The 20,201-nt window shown below is 40.0% G+C and overlaps 1 protein-coding gene across 3 annotated transcripts in view; it reads right to left on the bottom strand.

Annotated features, from left to right (window-relative positions):
- LOC129192314 (formin-like) overlaps positions 1–20,201 on the bottom strand; it is a 72,138-nt gene that overhangs the window by 3,110 nt on the left and 48,827 nt on the right. For all 3 annotated transcript variants that reach the window (XM_054796208.1, XM_054796211.1, XM_054796210.1), the window contains 3 exons: positions 11,728–11,779; positions 6,653–6,802; positions 83–164 (listed from right to left, as the gene is read on the bottom strand). In XM_054796208.1, coding sequence (XP_054652183.1) covers positions 83–164; positions 6,653–6,802; positions 11,728–11,779 — 284 coding nt within the window. The remainder of the gene's footprint in view (positions 1–82; positions 165–6,652; positions 6,803–11,727; positions 11,780–20,201) is intronic.

The following is a 20,201-nucleotide window of genomic DNA, read 5'->3' as shown; positions in this document are numbered from 1 at the left end:
AGGACACACACACACACACACACGATTTCCACAAACACACACTCAAGTTACAGAAATGCAAAAAAACAGGAAGGGTCCTTACCAGACTGTTGGCGTTAATCTTCTTAGTTTCCACTCGCTTCTCATCTGTGATTTTCTTGATGTTCTCTTGAGCTTCCTTCAACCTTGAAGTACACAAGCATACAAACGTACGTTAACGCTGAGCGACACATGCAAGCTTTATCATAGTAACACAGTTATTTCATACCTCTGCCAGGGATGCGTTGATAGATGGGCCACAGATCAGTATCGGACGGTTTTAGGTCAAAAACACGTGATCGGCATATGGCGATAAGTGCCTTTCAAAGCCGATCGCCGTGCGGCGGCGGCATGACGACTCATGTCATGACAACACAGACATGACATGAATGTGCATGTGTGCTGTCACGTAGGGTTGCCAACTTGTTTTTCAAACAAAGACGCAATGCGGTTAGTTTGGAGCTCGTTTGTCTCCCACGGGGAAGTGGATGTTATGTCCATCGGGTACGTACTAACTTTTTCAAGTGTCTATTGTTTAATGAACATTACCTATTGGCCAGGGGATTATCTAATGGTGGCCCTGGCCAATAGCACTCATCATTAATACATTGACAAATGTACAGTTAATCCATGTGATCGGTACCCACTCACGGATGATCGGTATCGCAATCGGCAGCATAAATCCCTGATTGGAGCATCCCTACTATAAAACCAATGTTCATGAGTTTTTGAGGAGAGGTGGCACGCATTTTTTTGGTAAAAATACAGATAAAATGCACATGAAGGAATTTATTTCCCCTTTTTTCTTTTATAGTCCACTTGCATTGAGGCCAAGAGAAGCAGTGACTAATTAGAGCCAGTCTGGATTTGTATGTTATCATTTTTAGAGCCTTGGCAGAGGTCTGCACTGCTGAGTGCTATTCATGTTTCATTTTGTTATCCTATCAATTAGACACAATCACACAATCTGTTCCAAGCTGTTTTCATCGCAAAATATTGTTTTCCATTACAAGTGAATTTCTGCAAAGTAGGATTCAATATTAATAAATGGAATATTTTTGTAGTTAGAGCATAGAAAACCTCTTTATGACTGTTTATGAGCCTTGTAGACAAGAAATAACAGCCCTATAGTCACCTTTACCAGGCTATGGGATCACAGCAGGGACAGCCACCACTTTAGCATTAGCATGCTACCGAGCTAACAAGATTGCCTCCGGTTTATTTATTCTAAACTTAAGAAAGGGTTTAAAACTGAGACGGAGAAAGTAAGAAAACTTACCACTTCCACATGGAATGGGAGGAGGACTTTTTTCACTATCATGTTGGACATGACATGGCTGACTACATGCAGTGGGAAGGTACCGGTAATCTAATATATATAATGTCATGTCTCATCAGTGTAACATTACTGACGCCTAGTGACCAGAATACTACATATGACTTTCATTCATTCATTTTCTATACTGCTTAATCCTCACAAGGGTCGTGGGGGTATGCTGGAGCTGACTTTGGGCAAAAGGTGGGGTACACCCCGGACTGGTCGCCAGTCAATCGCAGGGCACATATCGCCAAACAATCATTCACGCTCACATTCATTCCCATGGACAGTTTAGAGTCGCCAGTTTACCTAAAATGCATGTTTTTGAAAAGTGGGAGGAAAGCGGAGTACCCGGAGAAAACCCACACACGCACGGGAAGAACATGCAAACGCCACACAGAAATGTCCAACAGAGATTCGAACCCACATCTTTCAGATTCAGGCCGACATGCTAACCACAGTGCGGCCCCGACATATGACATATGATCTGTTCCGCATTTCTGTATTTATTTATTCTTATTCTATTTTCTTATCTCTCCTGTCTTGCCTTGCTCGTTTTATTGAAATGTGAATTTCTCTTGGAGGTTAATAAAGTATCTATGTATCTATTATACACATGCACAGTGGGTTCCTGGGGCTGCCCAGCAGGTCTGGGGTTTGGTGCCTTGCTTAAGTGTACATTGACAGAGAGTACACTTGCATCTCTCCAAAAACTAGTCCCAGTTTTCATATGTTTGCTCTGTAACAGCATTGGAAGTGTGTCAAACCAAGTGTGCTGGTAGAGGTTAGGTGCCTTGCATAAAGGCAGCAGTAGAGGCAACCAGGGGTACTTCACTGATTTCTTCCTTCTTATTTAAATTAGTCATGCTTTCATAGTAGCAATCCTGATGATGGCGTCATATCACTGTCCAGTTATTTGTAGGAGCGATCCCTCTGGGAACTTTGCTCATCTCCAGCTTGCGATGAGTGAAAGCCCCGTCGACTGTCGGGTTGATGAGCTAATGAGGCAGCCTTTAAAAAACACTTGGCTTTTATGAGTGCACCAAAAGTATTTAAAATAAAGTTAATTGTACATAAGCACAATCAGCTGTGAGTAATGTGAGACTGGATACCCCAGTAAACCTGGTCTCTATAATTAAATTCCAGCACATGGGTCTGTGGTGGGGAACTCCGTGATCTCATAGAGAATTAAGGTATTAGCCAGACTGGGTTAGATCGGGGAAATAATTCACATTCTGATGTGCACCTTTGAGTCCAGGTTGGGGAAGGGCCACGATGGCACCAGAACATACTTAAAACAAAAACAACACAAAAACGATCTTTGCTCTCCCGCAGTCTTCTCCACACGTGAAGCGCTTTTGGCCTTTGGGCTGCATGTCCAGCTTCATTACAGTGTTTATCAATTCTCCCATAATGCTCGGCCTTTAACGGTCGGTGGCCTCTGTGGGCTCACTAGTAAAGACAGTCGGCCGCCAGGAGAGTTGGTGGAATGCCCCCCAAAATGACGCCTTAGGTCAGAGGAAACATCATAAATTCAGGGCCTGGAGGCCTGAGCAGCTTGTGTTTGCATCCTCTTTGATGGCCTCCCCCTCTGCTCTAATTACATCCCAGCATCCACACATCAGCCATGAACACTCCGTTCTAATTTTAAGGGCTGTCAAATGATTCAAATTTTTAAATCAGATTAATCATGGGGTTCAAATGAATTGATCATGATTAATCACCATGTCACACTATCTTACCTTATCATATATTACCTTATCATTTTCCTATGTCTTTTAAACTAGCAAAGAGTACATTCAGAATACAGGAAGTGAAGAAATGCATTGCAGTTGATGTGAAACGGATGAGGGGTAGGATTAAATAAGCTTTGCTTCTTCCTACTCCTTTTTGGACATGTAGAAATGGGAATTGTATTATGCGATGTATTCCAAAGTAACTTGTATTCATGTTTAAATAAATTAAACCATTACCATTACCATTACCATGTCTGAAATACACCCATTTTTACTGTATTTTATTGAAAGAAAGATATGTGACAGGGCAGGATTGCGTATATTTGCATATACTAACAGCGGCAAATTAACTTAAAATTGAAATCAAGTTAAGAGACGGCACACATGTCTGAAAATCCATTTACCGAACACTGGTTTCTTTAATGGCATGAATATTTGAATCAGACTTTAACTGTGTTATTATGAGCAATGAGTAGTTGCGTTCAAAGACACCACGTCATTTAAGATGAATTCACATGTTTTGAGTGAATTTTCTGGGATTTCCGAGCACACTTAAATGCAGCATATTGTACTCCCGCATGAAGAGTTACAAAGTGAGCGATAAGAATATCCACTTGTTGTTTTTCTTTGTCTTTCTGTTTATTTAGACCACACATACACACATAATAAAGACGTTGGTGTGATGTTCGGAGTGTCCGTGAATGCAACTCGCAGTCTGTCTAGTGACAATGATGAAGTGTCGTTGCAATGACGAATGGACTAGAGATGTGTTTGTTTGTGGAGATGGAGATACAGTACATACAGTCATGGAAAAAAAAATTCTTCAGTTTATTGATCCATTGTAATGCCTGGTACAACTAAAGGTACGTTTGTTTGGACAAATATAATGATGATAACAAATATAGCTCATAAGAGTTTCATTTCAGAGCTGATATCTAGCAACTTCCATGCTTTTCTTGATCATAACCAAAATCACGTAAGTTCTTACATGAATAGCTATAGCATTGTACTGCCAAAAAATTTAACTCTTATGAGCTGTTTTGTTGTCATTGTTCTATTTGTCCAAACAAAGGTACCTTTAGTTGTATCAGGCATTAAAATGAACAAGAAACTGAAGAAACGCGGTTGGTCTAATTATTTTTTCCATGACTGTGCATGGTGTTGGAATTGCACTGCTGTTGATGTGTTCAGGTCAGAATAAAGTTATAACAGGGATATACTGGGCTGCCTCATCAACAACAGAGAGCCGTGGCTTGCCATGATGTGTATGCGTTAATTACGCAAAAAAAGTTAACGTAATTAATAAAATATATTAGTTACCGCTGTTAACATGCTATTTTTGACAGCTCTACTAATTTTACATCACGCCTACAAGTTGTTAAGCAACCGCACAAATATAACAAAAATGACTGAATATGAGGATGGGAATCTTCAGTCATTTGTGGAACGTGTTGATTAATAGAGCAAAAAGGCATAATGTAACTAGAAAAATAACTAATAACTAATAACTAATAAAAACACAAAGGTTTGTCTTAAATATATGTATAAGGTTTTTTTTATTATATATTTTTTCTATTATAAATATCAAAGAACAGCTGGATAGCCCTGACATAAATAGACAAAGATAGTAGATAAGAAAAGAACAGTGAGCTGGTAATATTCAACTACGTACAAGCTGGAACTATTAATGCTGACACCACTATTGAAAAGCCAGGACGTGACGGACAGTACGAATTGTGCCAATTCCACAACTTTACAGAGTGAAAGATGACGTATTAAAGGAAATATTGCATTATTATGATATATTATTACTTATTATTATTAATATCATAATAATATCATCATAACAGTGTTTTATTTGGTTTCACAAAAATGTTTTTTTTTTCAATTTAATTTTCATATTGTTATATGTTTGTATATTTCTCAGGTATCCTTTTTGAGTGTTAAGTTGCTGTGTGATGAGTTTAGTGTTCTTTGTAAAATGACACAGTGAGTCAGATTGTTATATTGTTTCCAGCGGGTTGACGAGCTTGTTGTGAATGCACTGATAGCTCGTAATTAGCTCTTGCCAAAGAAAGAGCTACCATTTCCTCACTGACTCGCGAGCGGCACCGTATTTAAACAATTAGAAGTCGTTCTGAAGTAAAGGAGATGTCATGAGATTAGAATGTAGCCATAAATTAGCCGCACCGCTCTATAAGCCACAGGGTTGAAAGTTTAAGAAAAAAGGAGTGGCTTATACATCGAATTTACGGTATTTGAGAAGTTTACTGTATGTTAAAAATTTGGGGTGCCGCTTGTCATCGAAGGGAGATGGTGGGTCCCGCAGCCAAAGCAGTTGAAAACCACTCCTCCGTATAGTATTATTAAAAAATCTTTAATCCAGCGTTTGTATTGATATTGGTAGATAATATTGTGCAGATGCACCTGATGCTGTGGCCATTGAAAGTACTGCACACACATGCAATCTTCACATATAATGTCACTTGTGCACATCAAAAAAAGCAGTTTCAAGTTGCAAAAGCTTTGGTACATCCATGCAAATGATTATCTACAATTGTCTGCTGTTTGACAATTGCAAGATGATCAATTGCTCATGTCATGATGCTAAAAATGTATTATAAATGTATTATAATGTTGAATATGCTCACCCCCGCAACATGCGGCAGCGTGCTACATGACACATCGTCTAATTTGCATCACTGGCCATCACGCATGCACATGTCATTTTTATGGATGTTGTGGGAGACAAAAAGTTAGCAAAACCATGCAAAGCAAAACAAATATGTTTATAAATACAAATGAACATTCGGTTGTTCTTTTAGTGTTTTTTTTTTTTTATGTCACAAGCAAAACTGCTTGAATGATTTTAGATTGGGGAGGGGCGGGCTCACAGCAGCACTGGCTGCTCATTAAGAAGAGCAATGCTCTTTTATGTCAGAAACTCCAAAAATCAAGAATAAGTCACTACATTTATCGCTAGTAGCTTTTTTGAAAAACAGAATCTACTAGGGTCTGAATACTCGCTAAATATAGCGACAAAGTTGCTAAGTTGGCAACACTGATCCCTCCTGCTACATCTTCTTATTCGCTGACCAGGTGCATATGAGGTGTATTAAAAAGCAGAGTCATGGTGCCATCTACTGTACAGCGTTGGAATGGCTAGCTCATTCACAGATGGTCCCAATATAATGTAATGACCTGCTTGTGTTGTAATGTGGATATCCAGGATTCCAGTGTTTGTGAATGCACCACGCCGTGAGTGTGAACGGTGATAATGAAAAAGTGTTATGTTGCTGGTGTGGAGAGCAACTGAGAAACGTGTGTGGGAGCTTAAGGTGTTGAAACTGAGCACTGCTGTTGGTGCGTTTCGGTTGGCAATAAAGTTTAAAAAGACCGTCAAGACTTTGTGTGCCTCTGTCGGGATGTTAAAATAATGTGTTTATGAGTGAGGGCGAACCATTAGCGCCCAATCCATTCATGGCAGTCCGAATTTTTATTTGTGGTGGACCGCCACAAATACATTTAAGTATAGGAAAAAAATGCAGTAAACTTGAAACTTGTGAATGGAGCAGCTCACCTCTCCTTTGAGATGTTCTTGCTTTGTCGTATCCAAGCGTTCTTGAAGTCGTTGCAGAACTCATACCAGAGCATAAAGACGTAATTTGGGGCCACTTCTTTATCACCTGGCTTTGGCCTCATTCCAAAGTAGTTCACCATTTCTTGGAACCTGTTGGAGTAAAAACAACGTTGAGAACCTAAACATAAAATCCAAAGGAAAATATCAATAATGATTTACTAGTGAACTATTCCAGATAGGCTGCTGTGATGGAGTCTCTTTGTCAAAAATAATTCACTTCAGAATAAAAAATGTGTCAAAAAGAAACTAAAAATGATGGATAGGGAGTCCGACAGAGAGGCGAGAAAGAGAGCTGGAAGCAAACCTTCTACCCTGCTGGGACACAGGGGAGAGCCAGTGGTGGTGGCTCCATTATCACATTGACCCCCACAGTCTGCAGGATACAGAGTTATCCAACACACACACACACACACACACACTCACAGATTAACATACTGTATTTACTGGCAGACAATTAAAGATGTGAATAAGCACATGTGAGTGCATGCAAACCACTGAATCAAATCAGTTTTCCAGGTTTGTAGGTCCGCCCTCCAGTCGAATCCAATTGTAACCAAATCTGAACTTTAGGTGAGACACTCTTCAGCACACACATGCAGGAGAAGAAGAAACCTGCTGCTTCAGCTCGCCTCTCTGACCCAAACATGAAAGACATTTTCTAGCTGAGCCTGTCAAAGCTTTGATAAAAGGAGGCCATGATTCAAGAGATGCTCCCTTGTCCCACACTGACTGACACTCAGAAATTCTGACATCCGGATGCAAGGTGGCTTTTGTGACGCTAATGTAAGACATGTTCACAGGGAGTGAAATGGCACAATATGCTGACCAGCTGGGGGAAAATGTGAGCTTGGCCTGAGCCTGCTTCCCATTCCCCTGCAGTTCTGCGTCATTTTGTTGGGATGCTCAGAAAAAACAGATTGTAGATCATTCCAGACTGGACAAAAGAAACGCTTTGTTTAGACTGAGCAAACCGACATGCCGTTCCAGCTTGCCGTGTTGCAGCAGGCAAGCTCTGGCACAATGATCAGAGTCAGTCGGGTCCTCTCCTGACCCTGGGTCACGGTGTCAGACCATGCACAAATCAAGCAACAGTTCCTTTCTTTTTACTCTACGGAGCTCATGCAACGAGCAGATACACAAAGCTTCACTTGAAACAGATGTAAACACGCTCGCACTACCTAAAAAATATAAACAAAATCAAGCCAGGCCTGTACACTTCACACACACACATCACATGTAACTGTACTGAATTTGTGTAATCCAGGCTGATGATGGTGTTGCCGTGCGAGTCTTTGCTGCAGCATTCCTCTTTGACAGCTAGGTAAAAAAAGACCATTACAAAACCATGGGAATCAGGAACTATTTGGACAGACAGGTCCACATTCCTTCATTTCCCCAGTAGAAAATATGGACATAAACTGTGTTGTATGTTGAGTTGGACCGAAGTCTGACATGGCTCTGTTAGAGAGAGATACCTAAAAGCATCCACATAAGCAGAACTGTTTGTATGCCAAGTGAAATTTAGCATAGAGATGGCGAAGGCAACTTATCAGATGGAGCAGTGGACTCAACCGGGAATCCCGAGTGGAACCCAAATTTGAAGCATATGACCACTTAACTCCACATTGACATTTGCTTCCTCCGAGGGTCACAACTGTCCTCACTGGCACATCAGGGTCCATATTATTAAAATGTTCGGGTGTTATTGAGAAAAACACACACCAAAAAGGTCAATACTGTATATGAAATAAAGTCAAATAAAAAATGAATCACTTCAAAACTAAAATGAAAGAAAAATAATGTACAACAAATAGATGATATCATATTACATTATGTTACAGTGGACAGATTAGCCCAAAAGGGAAGACATTTCAAAACTAATTTCTAAACTACAGGTACAGTGGTGTAAAAAAGTGTTTGCCCCCTTCCAGACTTCTTATTTTTTTGCGTGTTTGTCACACTTAAATTATTCAGATCATCAAACAAATTGAAATGTTAGTCAATGACAACACAACTGAACAAATGCAATTTTAAATGGAACCTTTTATTATTAAGGGAGAAAAAAATCCAAACCTACATGGCCCTGTGTGAAAAGGTTAGAGAGCCATTTTTAAAGCTTTGGGACTCCAGCAAACCACAGTGAGAGCCATTATCCACAAATGGTGAAAACATAGAACAGTGGTGAACCTTCCCAGAAGTGGCCGGGCAACCAAAATTACCCCAAGAGCACAGCAACAACTCATCCACGAGGTCACAAAAGACCCCAAAACAACATCCAAAGAACTGCAGGCCTCTCTTGCCTCAGTCAGTGTTCATGACTCCAGCTTAAGAAAGACACTGGGCAAAAACGGCCCCTGAGTGGGTCAACATTCCTCCACAGCGCTGTAAAAGACTCATTCCAAGTTATCGCAAACTTGATTGCAGTAGTTGCTGCTAAGGATGGCCCAACCAGTTATTAGGTTTAGGGGGCAATCACTTCTTCACACAGGGCCATGTAAGTGTGGATTTTTTTTCTCCCTTAATAATAAAAGGTTTCATTTAAAAACTGAATTTTGTGTTCAGTTATTTTGTCATTGACTAATATTTAAATTTGTTGGATGATCAGAAAATTAAAGTGTGACAAACATGCAAAAAATAAATAAATCAGGAGGTGGGCCAATACTTTTTCACACAACTGTATATGCTGGTACAGGGATTTCTATTTTCAAATGTTTTGATTATTATTCATCTTTTCAATATTTCGTTATTTTGGACAGATACCATGTGTCCATCTGTAGTTTTATCTACTTTAAATAAAAATAATAAATGAAATAAAGTTGGATAGATAGATATACTTTATTTATCCTGTGAGGGAATTAAAAATTTAATTCCATTCAATTCAACTGACTGGGACTGTCCGAGGGGGTATCAATTTCAAAATCTGTTTATTATTAAGGTTGTTGATGTACTGTATCGTAGTTGGAGTAACTGCACTACCTCTTACTGACAGGTGATTCAGAATATTTTGTCCCTTATGTAGCTTAAATACATTGTATATTACAATATGAAAAGCATAATTCTGAATTCGGCTCTCGTTTTAGATTTTCAAGTATATGCAACGTTGTGGCCATTGAGTGTAAATATACAGTACAGTGCTATGATGTGAAACAAATGTGATATATTGTTTTAGTACAAATGCTATTTAAGCAACTGGCTCCCCCTCCTCCTGTTAAATCAAAAATAGGCCAAACAAGTACAGTATAAAACAGCGAGTGAGTCAGAAAGATGAAGTTGTTTATATCGCTAATATAAGTAAAGATGTCAACAAAAAACAGTGGTGAGCCTCACTATGATTTCTGCCTTCATTCCTACTTGGTGGCGTCTAAACTCCCAGACTCCCGGTGAGGCTGAGGTATCAGGTAGCACCAGGGATGTGTTGTCTGTTTGCTTTATTAACACCATGCCATAATGTTAGCACTGCCGCTGCTGCTCTTGTGTGACCATCCCTCATCCAGCACAGATGTGAGAGCCCACCCAGGGCTCAGTGAGCCCACTGACGCCCATATTCATCAACGGCGTGTCACTTTTATGAGGTGGCTCTGTGGGAACCTGAGAGAAACCCCCCCCACCCAGCCTTCCACATCTCACCTTGTGCTCGCTCTACCTAGCGCCAGGCGGCCAGCCACCCTCCTTGGATGAAATTAAAGGAAAACTTCATTAAAAGGTAAAGGAGCAGTCAGCCGCAACACCCTTTTGATCAATAATCCCCTTCAAGTTCAACACCGCCATTACAGTGGTGTCACTCATGCATGAGGGTCCAAAACAGACCCACCATGGTTCTCTTGGTTCAGAAACAGAGCCATTCAGAACCATTTACTGCCAGTCATATGTCCAAATCTTGCATCTAAAGCCTCCTTTCACGTTCTCCTTTCACAATCTTAAGTGGGAAAGGTACAACAGAACACAAAAACAATCATGCATCTGCTTGGTGTGTCTCCATCTTTTACCACAGTGATATTTTCCAGATACTCCGTCCTCCTGAACACGAGCTTGGCGCCTGTATGTGGCTCTTACAACAATAAATCAGAAAAGTCCTGAATGGAACAATGCTGATAAAAAAAAAAGAAAAAAAAACTTTAGGAAAGAAAGAGGTTTTTTGGGTCTTATATAAAGAATCTGTGCCGATTTTCATACTTCTTAGTCCCATTTATTATTATTTTTTTTACTTTTACCTTTTATCAGTATATGAAGTACATGCACACTATTATTCTCCAGGAAAAGCGCTGATACTTCCCTGTAAAAGTCTGATCACCTTCTGGTGTGCTTGGGTATATAATCCTCCATCTTAGCAGTGAAATTCATTCATTCATTCAGCAAAGCATTAAAATATCTTTAATGAATTTGATGTGCTGTTCTCCAGCTGGTGCTGGTAATAAAAAAGGATGAGGTGAGTACTGTAGCACCTCCGTATGTGAAGATTCTCGACACTTTATCGTCCGATTAGCAAGAACAATGATGTCACGCTTACATTAAAGACGTTGCAGAGGCTCTACAAAGTCTTGGTGTTAAATGTTTCTGCAACATTATATTACTGGCCACATGCTGACAAACAGAAACTGGCAGGCGCCACGATCCAACTCTGTGCACTCACTGAGTGCACTCCGATGGTAGACAGGGCTTGTGCATAAAGCTGAGTAGAGAAGCTTGGGGCAGCCTCAGCTTAGGATTCTGACATGTAACATGTAAAAAGGAAATGTGCAAATTCAGTGATTTTTACCTAAGAAAATTTTTAAAACGATTGAAATCATACACAAAATGCATTTATAATACAGTTCAATGTAAAAATATGAATATTTGTTTTATGTTATCATTGAGAAGGGTTTGATTTTTTTCCCCACCTGCCTCCCCTGACTGCACGTCACTGACACAAAAGCCGGTATATGTAACGTTTAAATGTGTGCTCTTGTGTCAGGATCCTTAACAGTAATTTACGTAACACCAAACAAAATGTGTTGCGAGTGTCAATGTTGGCCTACCTTTTATGTGCAGCGTTGACGCGGTCCTCTTCAGCACAATGCTCAATTTGAGCTGTAAAAGAAGACAGAAAATATCTGATTAAGACAGCTTTTGTTTCCAATGACAGCCATTTCAATAATTATCCCCACCCTTCACTGGAGGAGTTCAGAAGGGGGCGCTGTGTTCATTGCTCACCCCTGGTTTAGTCAAGTGAGGATTGTAGAAGAAGAGCAGCTCTGCATTGCAGTGTGCTCTCCTCTCCAAGTGACACTTAAGCACATTGTAAAGTTTTGCCTGTGACGCCGAGTGTTAGGGTGTGTATGTGTGGACTGCAAGTGGGCTTAATCAGGGTTGAAGAGAGAGGATTAGGAACTGGAGGCTCCTGTGGACTCTTGCCATGTAAAAGTGTCTAAATGCAAGGCAGATGTGTGCGGTGAGCCAGGGTGAGGTGCAAGAATTTATCTAGGGCCAGAGAGTGCCTGTGATCTCAGATTTATTGCATTTTTCCAGATTCATCCTTTTTACAATGATGGGGGACCTTTCCTACTTTGGAGATCTAAGAGGGGGAAGTCTCCAAAAAATTGTTCAAAGGCCGGTTTGGGGGCCTTTTGGGAAAAGGTAAGCTTCAGACACCGACCATCCACCCCTTTGACGTCCTTTTTTACATGTATGTGGGCCACTGGGCTGAAGTAGTCCTAATGAAGGGAGGGGCTGACCATGTCTGGGATAGTGAGAGGAGGAGGGAGTGGAGAGGGGCCATGACCAATGGCGTTAGTCTCAGTGGGGGTCAGGCTGGCGCCTGAGGTATCCCTCTGGTGCGACTGTTTAGAGGTGGCACTGGAGCTGAGAGAAAGAGAGTGAGGGAGGATGTGTGAAGTTTCTCTTTCTACGCTCCCTCCCTGTGTAAACATGAAACCAGTAGTCGCTAACTAGAAAGTTATGAGATGTGCATGCTGAGAGCGACAATAAATTCGGGCTTTAAAATTCGGACACACTTTTCTAAATGGCTGCTTTACCTGGAGCTCAGATAAACACAAGGATGGAGTGCATGTGAAAGAGGGATGCTGAGGTTCCATAAAGCAGCCGTTTCTATGTCACTCACCTCAATTGCGGACTTAGATGAAGATTTTTGTTGTTGTTGCAAATGTAACGTGAATGCACAGTGACTCATTGGCACCATAGCTGTAGGCTACAATGAGACTTTTACACCTCCACACAGCACAGCGAGATGAGATTTGTTTTCAATTAGCCGTTGCCTGTATTCAATATGAGAAATATGTCTGTCTAAATACCCCCAGAGGTTTCAAAGCGCTCCAATAAAAGGGAATCAAAAAGGATGTTCATTAAAGTGAAACCACAAGTGATTGAAGAACACATCTTGACAGAGATACAGTCTAATAGTACAAAATACCCCCCCCCCCTCCCCCCCCAAAATGGATGGCAACAATGAAAACGACAACACTCATTAATACAGCATGTCATACAGCACACCCCAGACACAATGCAAAATGCCTAGGAATTGGACACTAAGCATAACTGTCACATTATTACTGTTCTGTGCAGGATTCACTTGCTGTAAAGAAAGTCTAATACAACGGAATCTCCAAAGTCGAACACCCAAAAGTCATACTAATTTGGAGTTCCAACCATCATCCTGTTAATTTCACACAAGACGTCAGCAAGTCTATTGAGACTTAAGTTCATTTTGCATCTAGTGGGTGTGTTTTGCTTTTTATTTGCCTTTTGTGTGATGCCACCACTGATGGCAAAGAGGAAAATTAGGATGATTACCATAGAACTGGGAATGGGAATTACTTAGCACTTGCTGCTAATCATAATCACCACATCTTTCTGTGTTATTCAGATGGTGAGTCATTTTAGTTTATTTTACTTTAATTATGCCATGGTTAATTTCATTTACATGTTATTTCCTATGGGAAAGATTGTTTTGAAATTAGAACAGCTTGGGCATCAATCAGCAGCACAATTGTTCCACTGTATATTGGAACCAATAAAAAATTGGAATGAGAGAAGTACCGATAATAGCTCGGCTCTCTCGAACAAGCTGTACAACTTGCATCACTTCAAAATGAGTTTTAATGAACTGATTGTGCTTCTATACGCAGTTAAATTCTCTGTCACTGTTGTCAATAGATCACAGCAAATCATGGTGATTCCCCATATTCCATGCAGATATGCCCCACAGGGACTGAGAGCAGCACAGGAGATGACACTGGAGCAAATTTCAGATGCTTAAGGCAATCCTTGCAGCGTTAGCAATATTCGCACATGTGATCTTCTTGCAAAGTTCTATTTTGGAAACTTGAAAAGTTTGGGCCGATTAAAATAATGTCCCGTCCCGAATGAGCCACAATTTTTTTCCCTTGATTAAGTTGAAATCTGTTGAAAAATGGCAACGTAATTAGGTGTTTCTCTGAAGTGGTTCCAAAGAAGGGCAAAGACGCAATGAAACGAGGGCAGAACAGCCTTTAAAAAACACGGATCACTGGATTTAGGAGGGATCCACTGTTGGACCAGGGAGAGATCATACAGGGAAATTTAAGAGGCAGAGCGCAGGGCGTTTGGGTTCACCTGCAGACCCCGCTGTGAGGCTCTCCACAGGCTGGGTTACAGGTCAGCAGTCCTCAGGAACACAACTCTCACAATACAGGTTTTATCTGTTCAACAATACTCAGGTATTTGGACAAGGATCCGTGTGAACACATACACTACGTCTTGTGGATACGATCACATTTTGAAAATGTGTCACGCACATGCACTTCCATGCCCAAAAACCCAATCACTCACTGACGACTCACTATTTAACAACATTGGTCGCTGTTTGATGTGCAAGCTTTTTGCTTTGTTTCGAGTTGCATATTCATCACAAAAGATTACATGCCACAGTCCCCCACCCCCCCAAAAAAAACATCCCCCCCAAAAAAACATGGGCAACAGCTTGTTGTGGAATCCTGTTTATAAAGCAGGGTTTACAAGTGGAAACTTTATGTTCAAAATGTGTTTTCGCTATGTTGTAGTCGACAACTTCAGTAGCTTTTAAATATTCTACGGAAAATAATTAAAAAGCAGCAGAACAACATTTTGGCACTTTTCCATTTTTGCAACAAAAGATGAAAAGATGTCACTAATCTCACGGACTGTGATTAAATGGTTGCATTTTGTGACTAAAATATGAGACACTGCGAGTGAATTTTTCAGCTACTCATGTGCGACCAGATAAAAGTACGTATCCCGCATTGAGTTGACAGTGGATGTCCCTTATTACCATGAGAATGAAAAATAGTCTGTGAAATGTGAATTGACGACAGCTTGTCAGAGTCTAAGGCGTCGCACAGGGGGCCAAAACTCAAAGCCTACTTCACCCTCCCACCCCAACTCCCAACTTTGTATCTTTCTTATTATTTATCCAGAAATTTTCAAAACTTGAAAGTACACTAGGTCCCCAACTTACGAACATCCGACTAGCGAACACTCGCGGATACAAACACAAGCCGACTGGTCTATATTTTATTTTATTTTGCCTTGTAGTCGCTCAATCAGTATTTATACTGCTACTGTACATGCTTGACCAGTAGAGGGCACTGTGACACTGCTAATGGGACCAACAGAGGAAGCCTTAGAGCTAATGAGACCAACAGAGGAAGAGTTAGACGCTGAGGAGATACAGTGTAAAGCTAAATGGAAAGCTAAATTATACAACCCGGACAGAGCGTGTGATTAAAGTTTATGAAGAGTTAATAGGCCTGCTTAATTCTACACCACCCACAGAACACTACCTCTTTTAGAAGAGTCTAAGGACGACGACGACTTGTCCTTTTTTTCAATATCTCCTCCTCCTCCTCCACCACAACAACGTATGCTCGACCACTCCTCTTCAAAGGTAAATAACATTTATCATTACGTATTATTATATCATTTTTATTATTGTTTTTTTCATTAATTATCCTCGTTTAATATTACTACTGCATCCAAACTCATATTTACATACATACGCATATACTGTATATGTATACACGTACATGTAGTACCTATATCATTGGTAATATTACCTTTTCCCCTACTTAAGAACAATTCGACATAAGAACGGTCGTCTGGAACCAATTGTGTTCGTTAGTTGGGGACTTAGTGTATTAAAAACCTTCAAACCTTCTTGTCCTTTTAACCAACATAATTGGTGAATGAAGCACACTCATATGCATCATCTGTGCACACACACAGATGATTGTTTGAAGTTGCGAACATGACAGGACATGCCCCAATAATTCAGGCAGAAAAAATAGTACGGTAGTTAGTATGGTCAGATTTTGAGAAAATGTCTCATTAGCACTGACAACTAGATAAGAAAGCAGCCTACACACCTTTATCCCGGTTCCCCACACGCGCTATGCCGGGATTGGAACATACAATATAATGCACCCTTGTGGTCGCCTTTTCAAGTTGGGACAAAATGTGCATGACAGGTGGTGAATGTGTTTTTATGTTTTTGTAAAACTTCACTCATGTGGATGGACATTTTTTTGAGTGGGGGGAAATGTAAATTTTTTTCGTGTCCGTTCATTCCTGCTTTAAATTTCTACTTTCTGAGTCTGTGGATATACGACTATGGTTGTTTTTGCATGGTTCGTTTAAAAAAAAGTGATTGTTGATCGACCACCTCTTTGTCATTCTCTGAAAGTCCGGGCAAAAGCTACAGTATTTTATATCAACACAAAAACATCACAGTCTGTGAGATGTGTAACCTGGTAGAGTTTGCAGCTGTGGAATGATTTCCTAGCATGCTTTACTGTAGTTAAAATAATCACTTTTGTGATAGGCACTGTCTTATGCCTCTTTAAGGAGTTATTTTGTTCAGGGTGTAATAGTTAAAGTGCTGCTGTTTTTAGTTGTGTGCAGCTAAATTATGTTGATTTTTGGTCTGAATCTGGCTCCCTTATTAAGAATGGTTGTGAATTTTGTGCTATATACAATATTGTTTCCACTTTAAAAAATTAAACTGCCACAGGAGTACTTTATACTAGAAGAAGTGCTTAATTACGCAGATCACTGTGAGCACTTTGTTTGATAAGATCCGTGAGGTAGGCCAACTCAATGCTATTTTCCAAACAGTGCCGCGAGCGGGATGAAATTGCAGTGCGGGCTGGATTTGGCCCCTGGGCCTGAGTTTGACACGAATGGTCTAAGCCTATAAATGCCAGAATGTGTGATCGCTCACGTTTGACTCGTATTGAAGTTTGACTATTCTACCATCTTTGTTGCTACCATACAGTGAAATTGAGAGGAAATATTTACTTTGCAAGTTGATTTCGATGTGCGCCCCTAAAGTTTCTGCTTGTGCTTCTAAAATTTTAAGTTAGGGGCCACTGTCCTCCTTGTAAATAAAGTTAATCTGGAGCCCTGAGGTAGTATCAGAGCTGTAAGAAGGGCAGGATGTCCGGGGTATTCCATTAAAGTGTCAAAAATGACCTATTATGTATTATTATTATTTAGTATGTATTATTGCGCTACAAAATTTGATGTGATCTGGTCCGTATTTATTTATTCTTATTCTTTTTTTGTTTTTTTTCTTGTCTCTCATGTCTTGCCTTGTTTGTTTTATTTTGTGATTGGGTTCATTATGACATTTTTGCAGAACTGCTGGAAATATGAATTTCTCTTGAAGATTAATAAAGTATCTATCTATCTATCTATCTATCTATCTATCTATCTATCTATCTATCTATCTAGCAAGAGTGCATTTCACTGATAGCTTATTAGTTAACTTTTTGGACCACAATTCTCCTTGTGTGTGCGTGGGTTTTCCCCGGGTACTCTGGTTTCGTTCCACATTCCAAAAACATGCATGTTAGGTTAATTGGTGACCATAGGTATGAATGTGAGTGTGAATGGTTGTTTGTCTATATGTGCTCTGCGATTGGCTGGCGACCAGTCCAGGGTGTACCCCGCCTCTCTCCCTTAAGTCAGATGGGATAGGCTCCAGCATACCCCCACGACTCTAGTGAGGATAGGTGGCAAAGAAAACATACACATCCTTTTCTATATACTGTAGAGTAGCCAGTTCTGGGGCACAGCAGAAGTTGGAGCCTATCCCAATGGAGGCTGAGGACCCATGTCTGGGTCAGGACTTTTGGATAATGAGTGGATGTCAAAAAGCTCTGCTCCTGCCATGGTGGTCCACAGGCCTGATCCACTAAGCCTGGCCAGTCTTTACAAGGCCGCAGCCAGAGATGCCCCGCCAGCTTTATGGCAAGCAGGAGTACAAGGGAGTCATGTCAGAGGCAATGCAATCCCTTCTACAGAATAGTAGACTCCTATCCTCATGCTATCTTACTGCGCAACTACAGCCGAGCCAACACACAGACACACACGCATGCACACACACACACACACATACACTTATACTGAGACGACTTGGTCACCACCCAGCTGACCGTCTGACATGGTAAAAAACATAAATATACCTTCCTCCTTTTGAAGACTCCGTGCTGTGTTTCCAGGTGAAAATGTAGCTTTCTTTAATCTAAGATCAGTTTCTAGACAGAACTCTTCTGATCTTTTTTGAGGATGCTAGGAATTTTCATAAGGCAGGCGATCTGCAACTAGCGGCAATGACCCAAAATCACCTGGCATCCATTTATCTTGTCTGAATTTTAGCAGGTGATTTCAAACAATAGTGAAAATCATTTGGGAAAGAACGCATTTAAAACTGTGCATGAACCTAGAAGTACAATGAACGACTTTAAGCGTTGTTTTCAAATTCCATTTTCTTCATAATTAATTAAACATACAAATACAATAATACAATAAATATGTTGCCTTAAAAATAAATAAGTAATAAGAATAAATAAATAAAAAATCTAAATAAATAATAAATCTCACTCTTTCTTTCTGAGTTTTTCTGCGGGCTCCTGTGATTAAGAATGAATTGCTGGCACACAGCCAATATGGATACAGAGCTAACATTTCAACTTCTATGGCACTGATTGAAATAACCGAGGAAATTATCAACGCTACAGACCGCAGAAAGTGAGCAGCGACAGTATTCATGGTTTTAACAAAAGCATTCGTTACAATTAACGACAATAACAAATCTAGAAAGGCATGGAATCAAAGGGTTAGTTTGAGGGTAAAAAGCTACTGTGAAAGCAATATGTGAAGCTAGCAGAAGCTTCTGCAAGCTTAAATATATCATGCGGCATACCCTACGGGCCAATACTGGGACTCAAACTGTTCAACCTATATATAAATGACATCTGTAAATTTGCGAAAGACCTAAAGCTAGTATGCAGATGATACTACTGCATTTTGTTCTGGAGAAAACACACAAGAGCTAATAAAAAAGTCACAGATGAAATGACTACACTAAAAAGATGATTTGATAAAAACAGACTATACATGAACCTAAGTAAAACTAAAATAATGCTATTTGATAATAGCAGAAAGCCTACTTATGCACAAATACAAGTGGACGGCGTGGACATTGACAGGTTGAACGAAAATATATTTCTGGGGTCATAATGAATGATAATATGAGCTGGAAATCTCACATTAAAAATATTCAACATAAAGTGGCAAGAAATCCCTCAATACTGAACAAAGCAAAATTCATTCTGGACCAAAAATCACTCCATACTCTCTATTGTTCTCTGGTTTTACCATATCTAACTTGTGTGGCAATATGGGGAAATAATTCAAAAGTACACTTCACTCATGAACTGTACTACAAAAAAGGTCAGTCAGGGTAATCCCATAATGCTGGCTCCAGAGAACATATAAACCCTTCAAACAAACCCATTCCTAAAATCACAAGTATTAACATTTGCTGATCTGGTAAACCTTTAAATAGCTGCAATTATGCGTAAAGAAAACAATAACCTGCTACCCAAAAATGTAATACAAGTCTTCTCACCAAGAGAGGAGAAATACGACCTTAAGAAAAATTTAACTTAAAACACTCATACGTGAGAACTTTGCTAAAAACCTTCAGCATATCATTATGTGGAAAAAAAGTATTGACCGGACTGAGTAAAGAACTCAAACAATGCACTAAAATCAAGAAACCGTACAAGCAGATGATGTTCAAGTACAAAGTACAAGGAAGAAGAGTCCTGAACCACTGTGTACACATACAATGCTATGTCTAGCCACTCTGGCACTTACTCTTCCTTTCTTAGGACTTCTTGAAGTGTTACGTTGTTATGATTTTGGCACAGCTGTGCCACAGGTTATTGTCTTCCTGAGGAATCTACTTTAGATGTAGCGCACACATTCCATTTTATTGTCTGGCTTAATATGAAATGACTGAGAATATTTACTTATCTTGGAAATAATTTATTAAATGTTTCCATGTACGTAAATTGGAGTTGCTTGCGTACCCCTGGTTGGCAACCACTATGCTAAGCTATATGGACAAAATATCAACATCTTATTTTTGTGTTATAGGTGAAATTTCAAATTTCAGCATTCACGGCCCAGC

Source organism: Dunckerocampus dactyliophorus, chromosome 13 (assembly GCF_027744805.1).
Source record: "Dunckerocampus dactyliophorus isolate RoL2022-P2 chromosome 13, RoL_Ddac_1.1, whole genome shotgun sequence".
Lineage (NCBI taxonomy): Eukaryota > Metazoa > Chordata > Actinopteri > Syngnathiformes > Syngnathidae > Dunckerocampus > Dunckerocampus dactyliophorus.
Note: the sequence above shows the minus strand (reverse complement) of the source record. Positions and strands in the feature narration are given on the sequence as shown.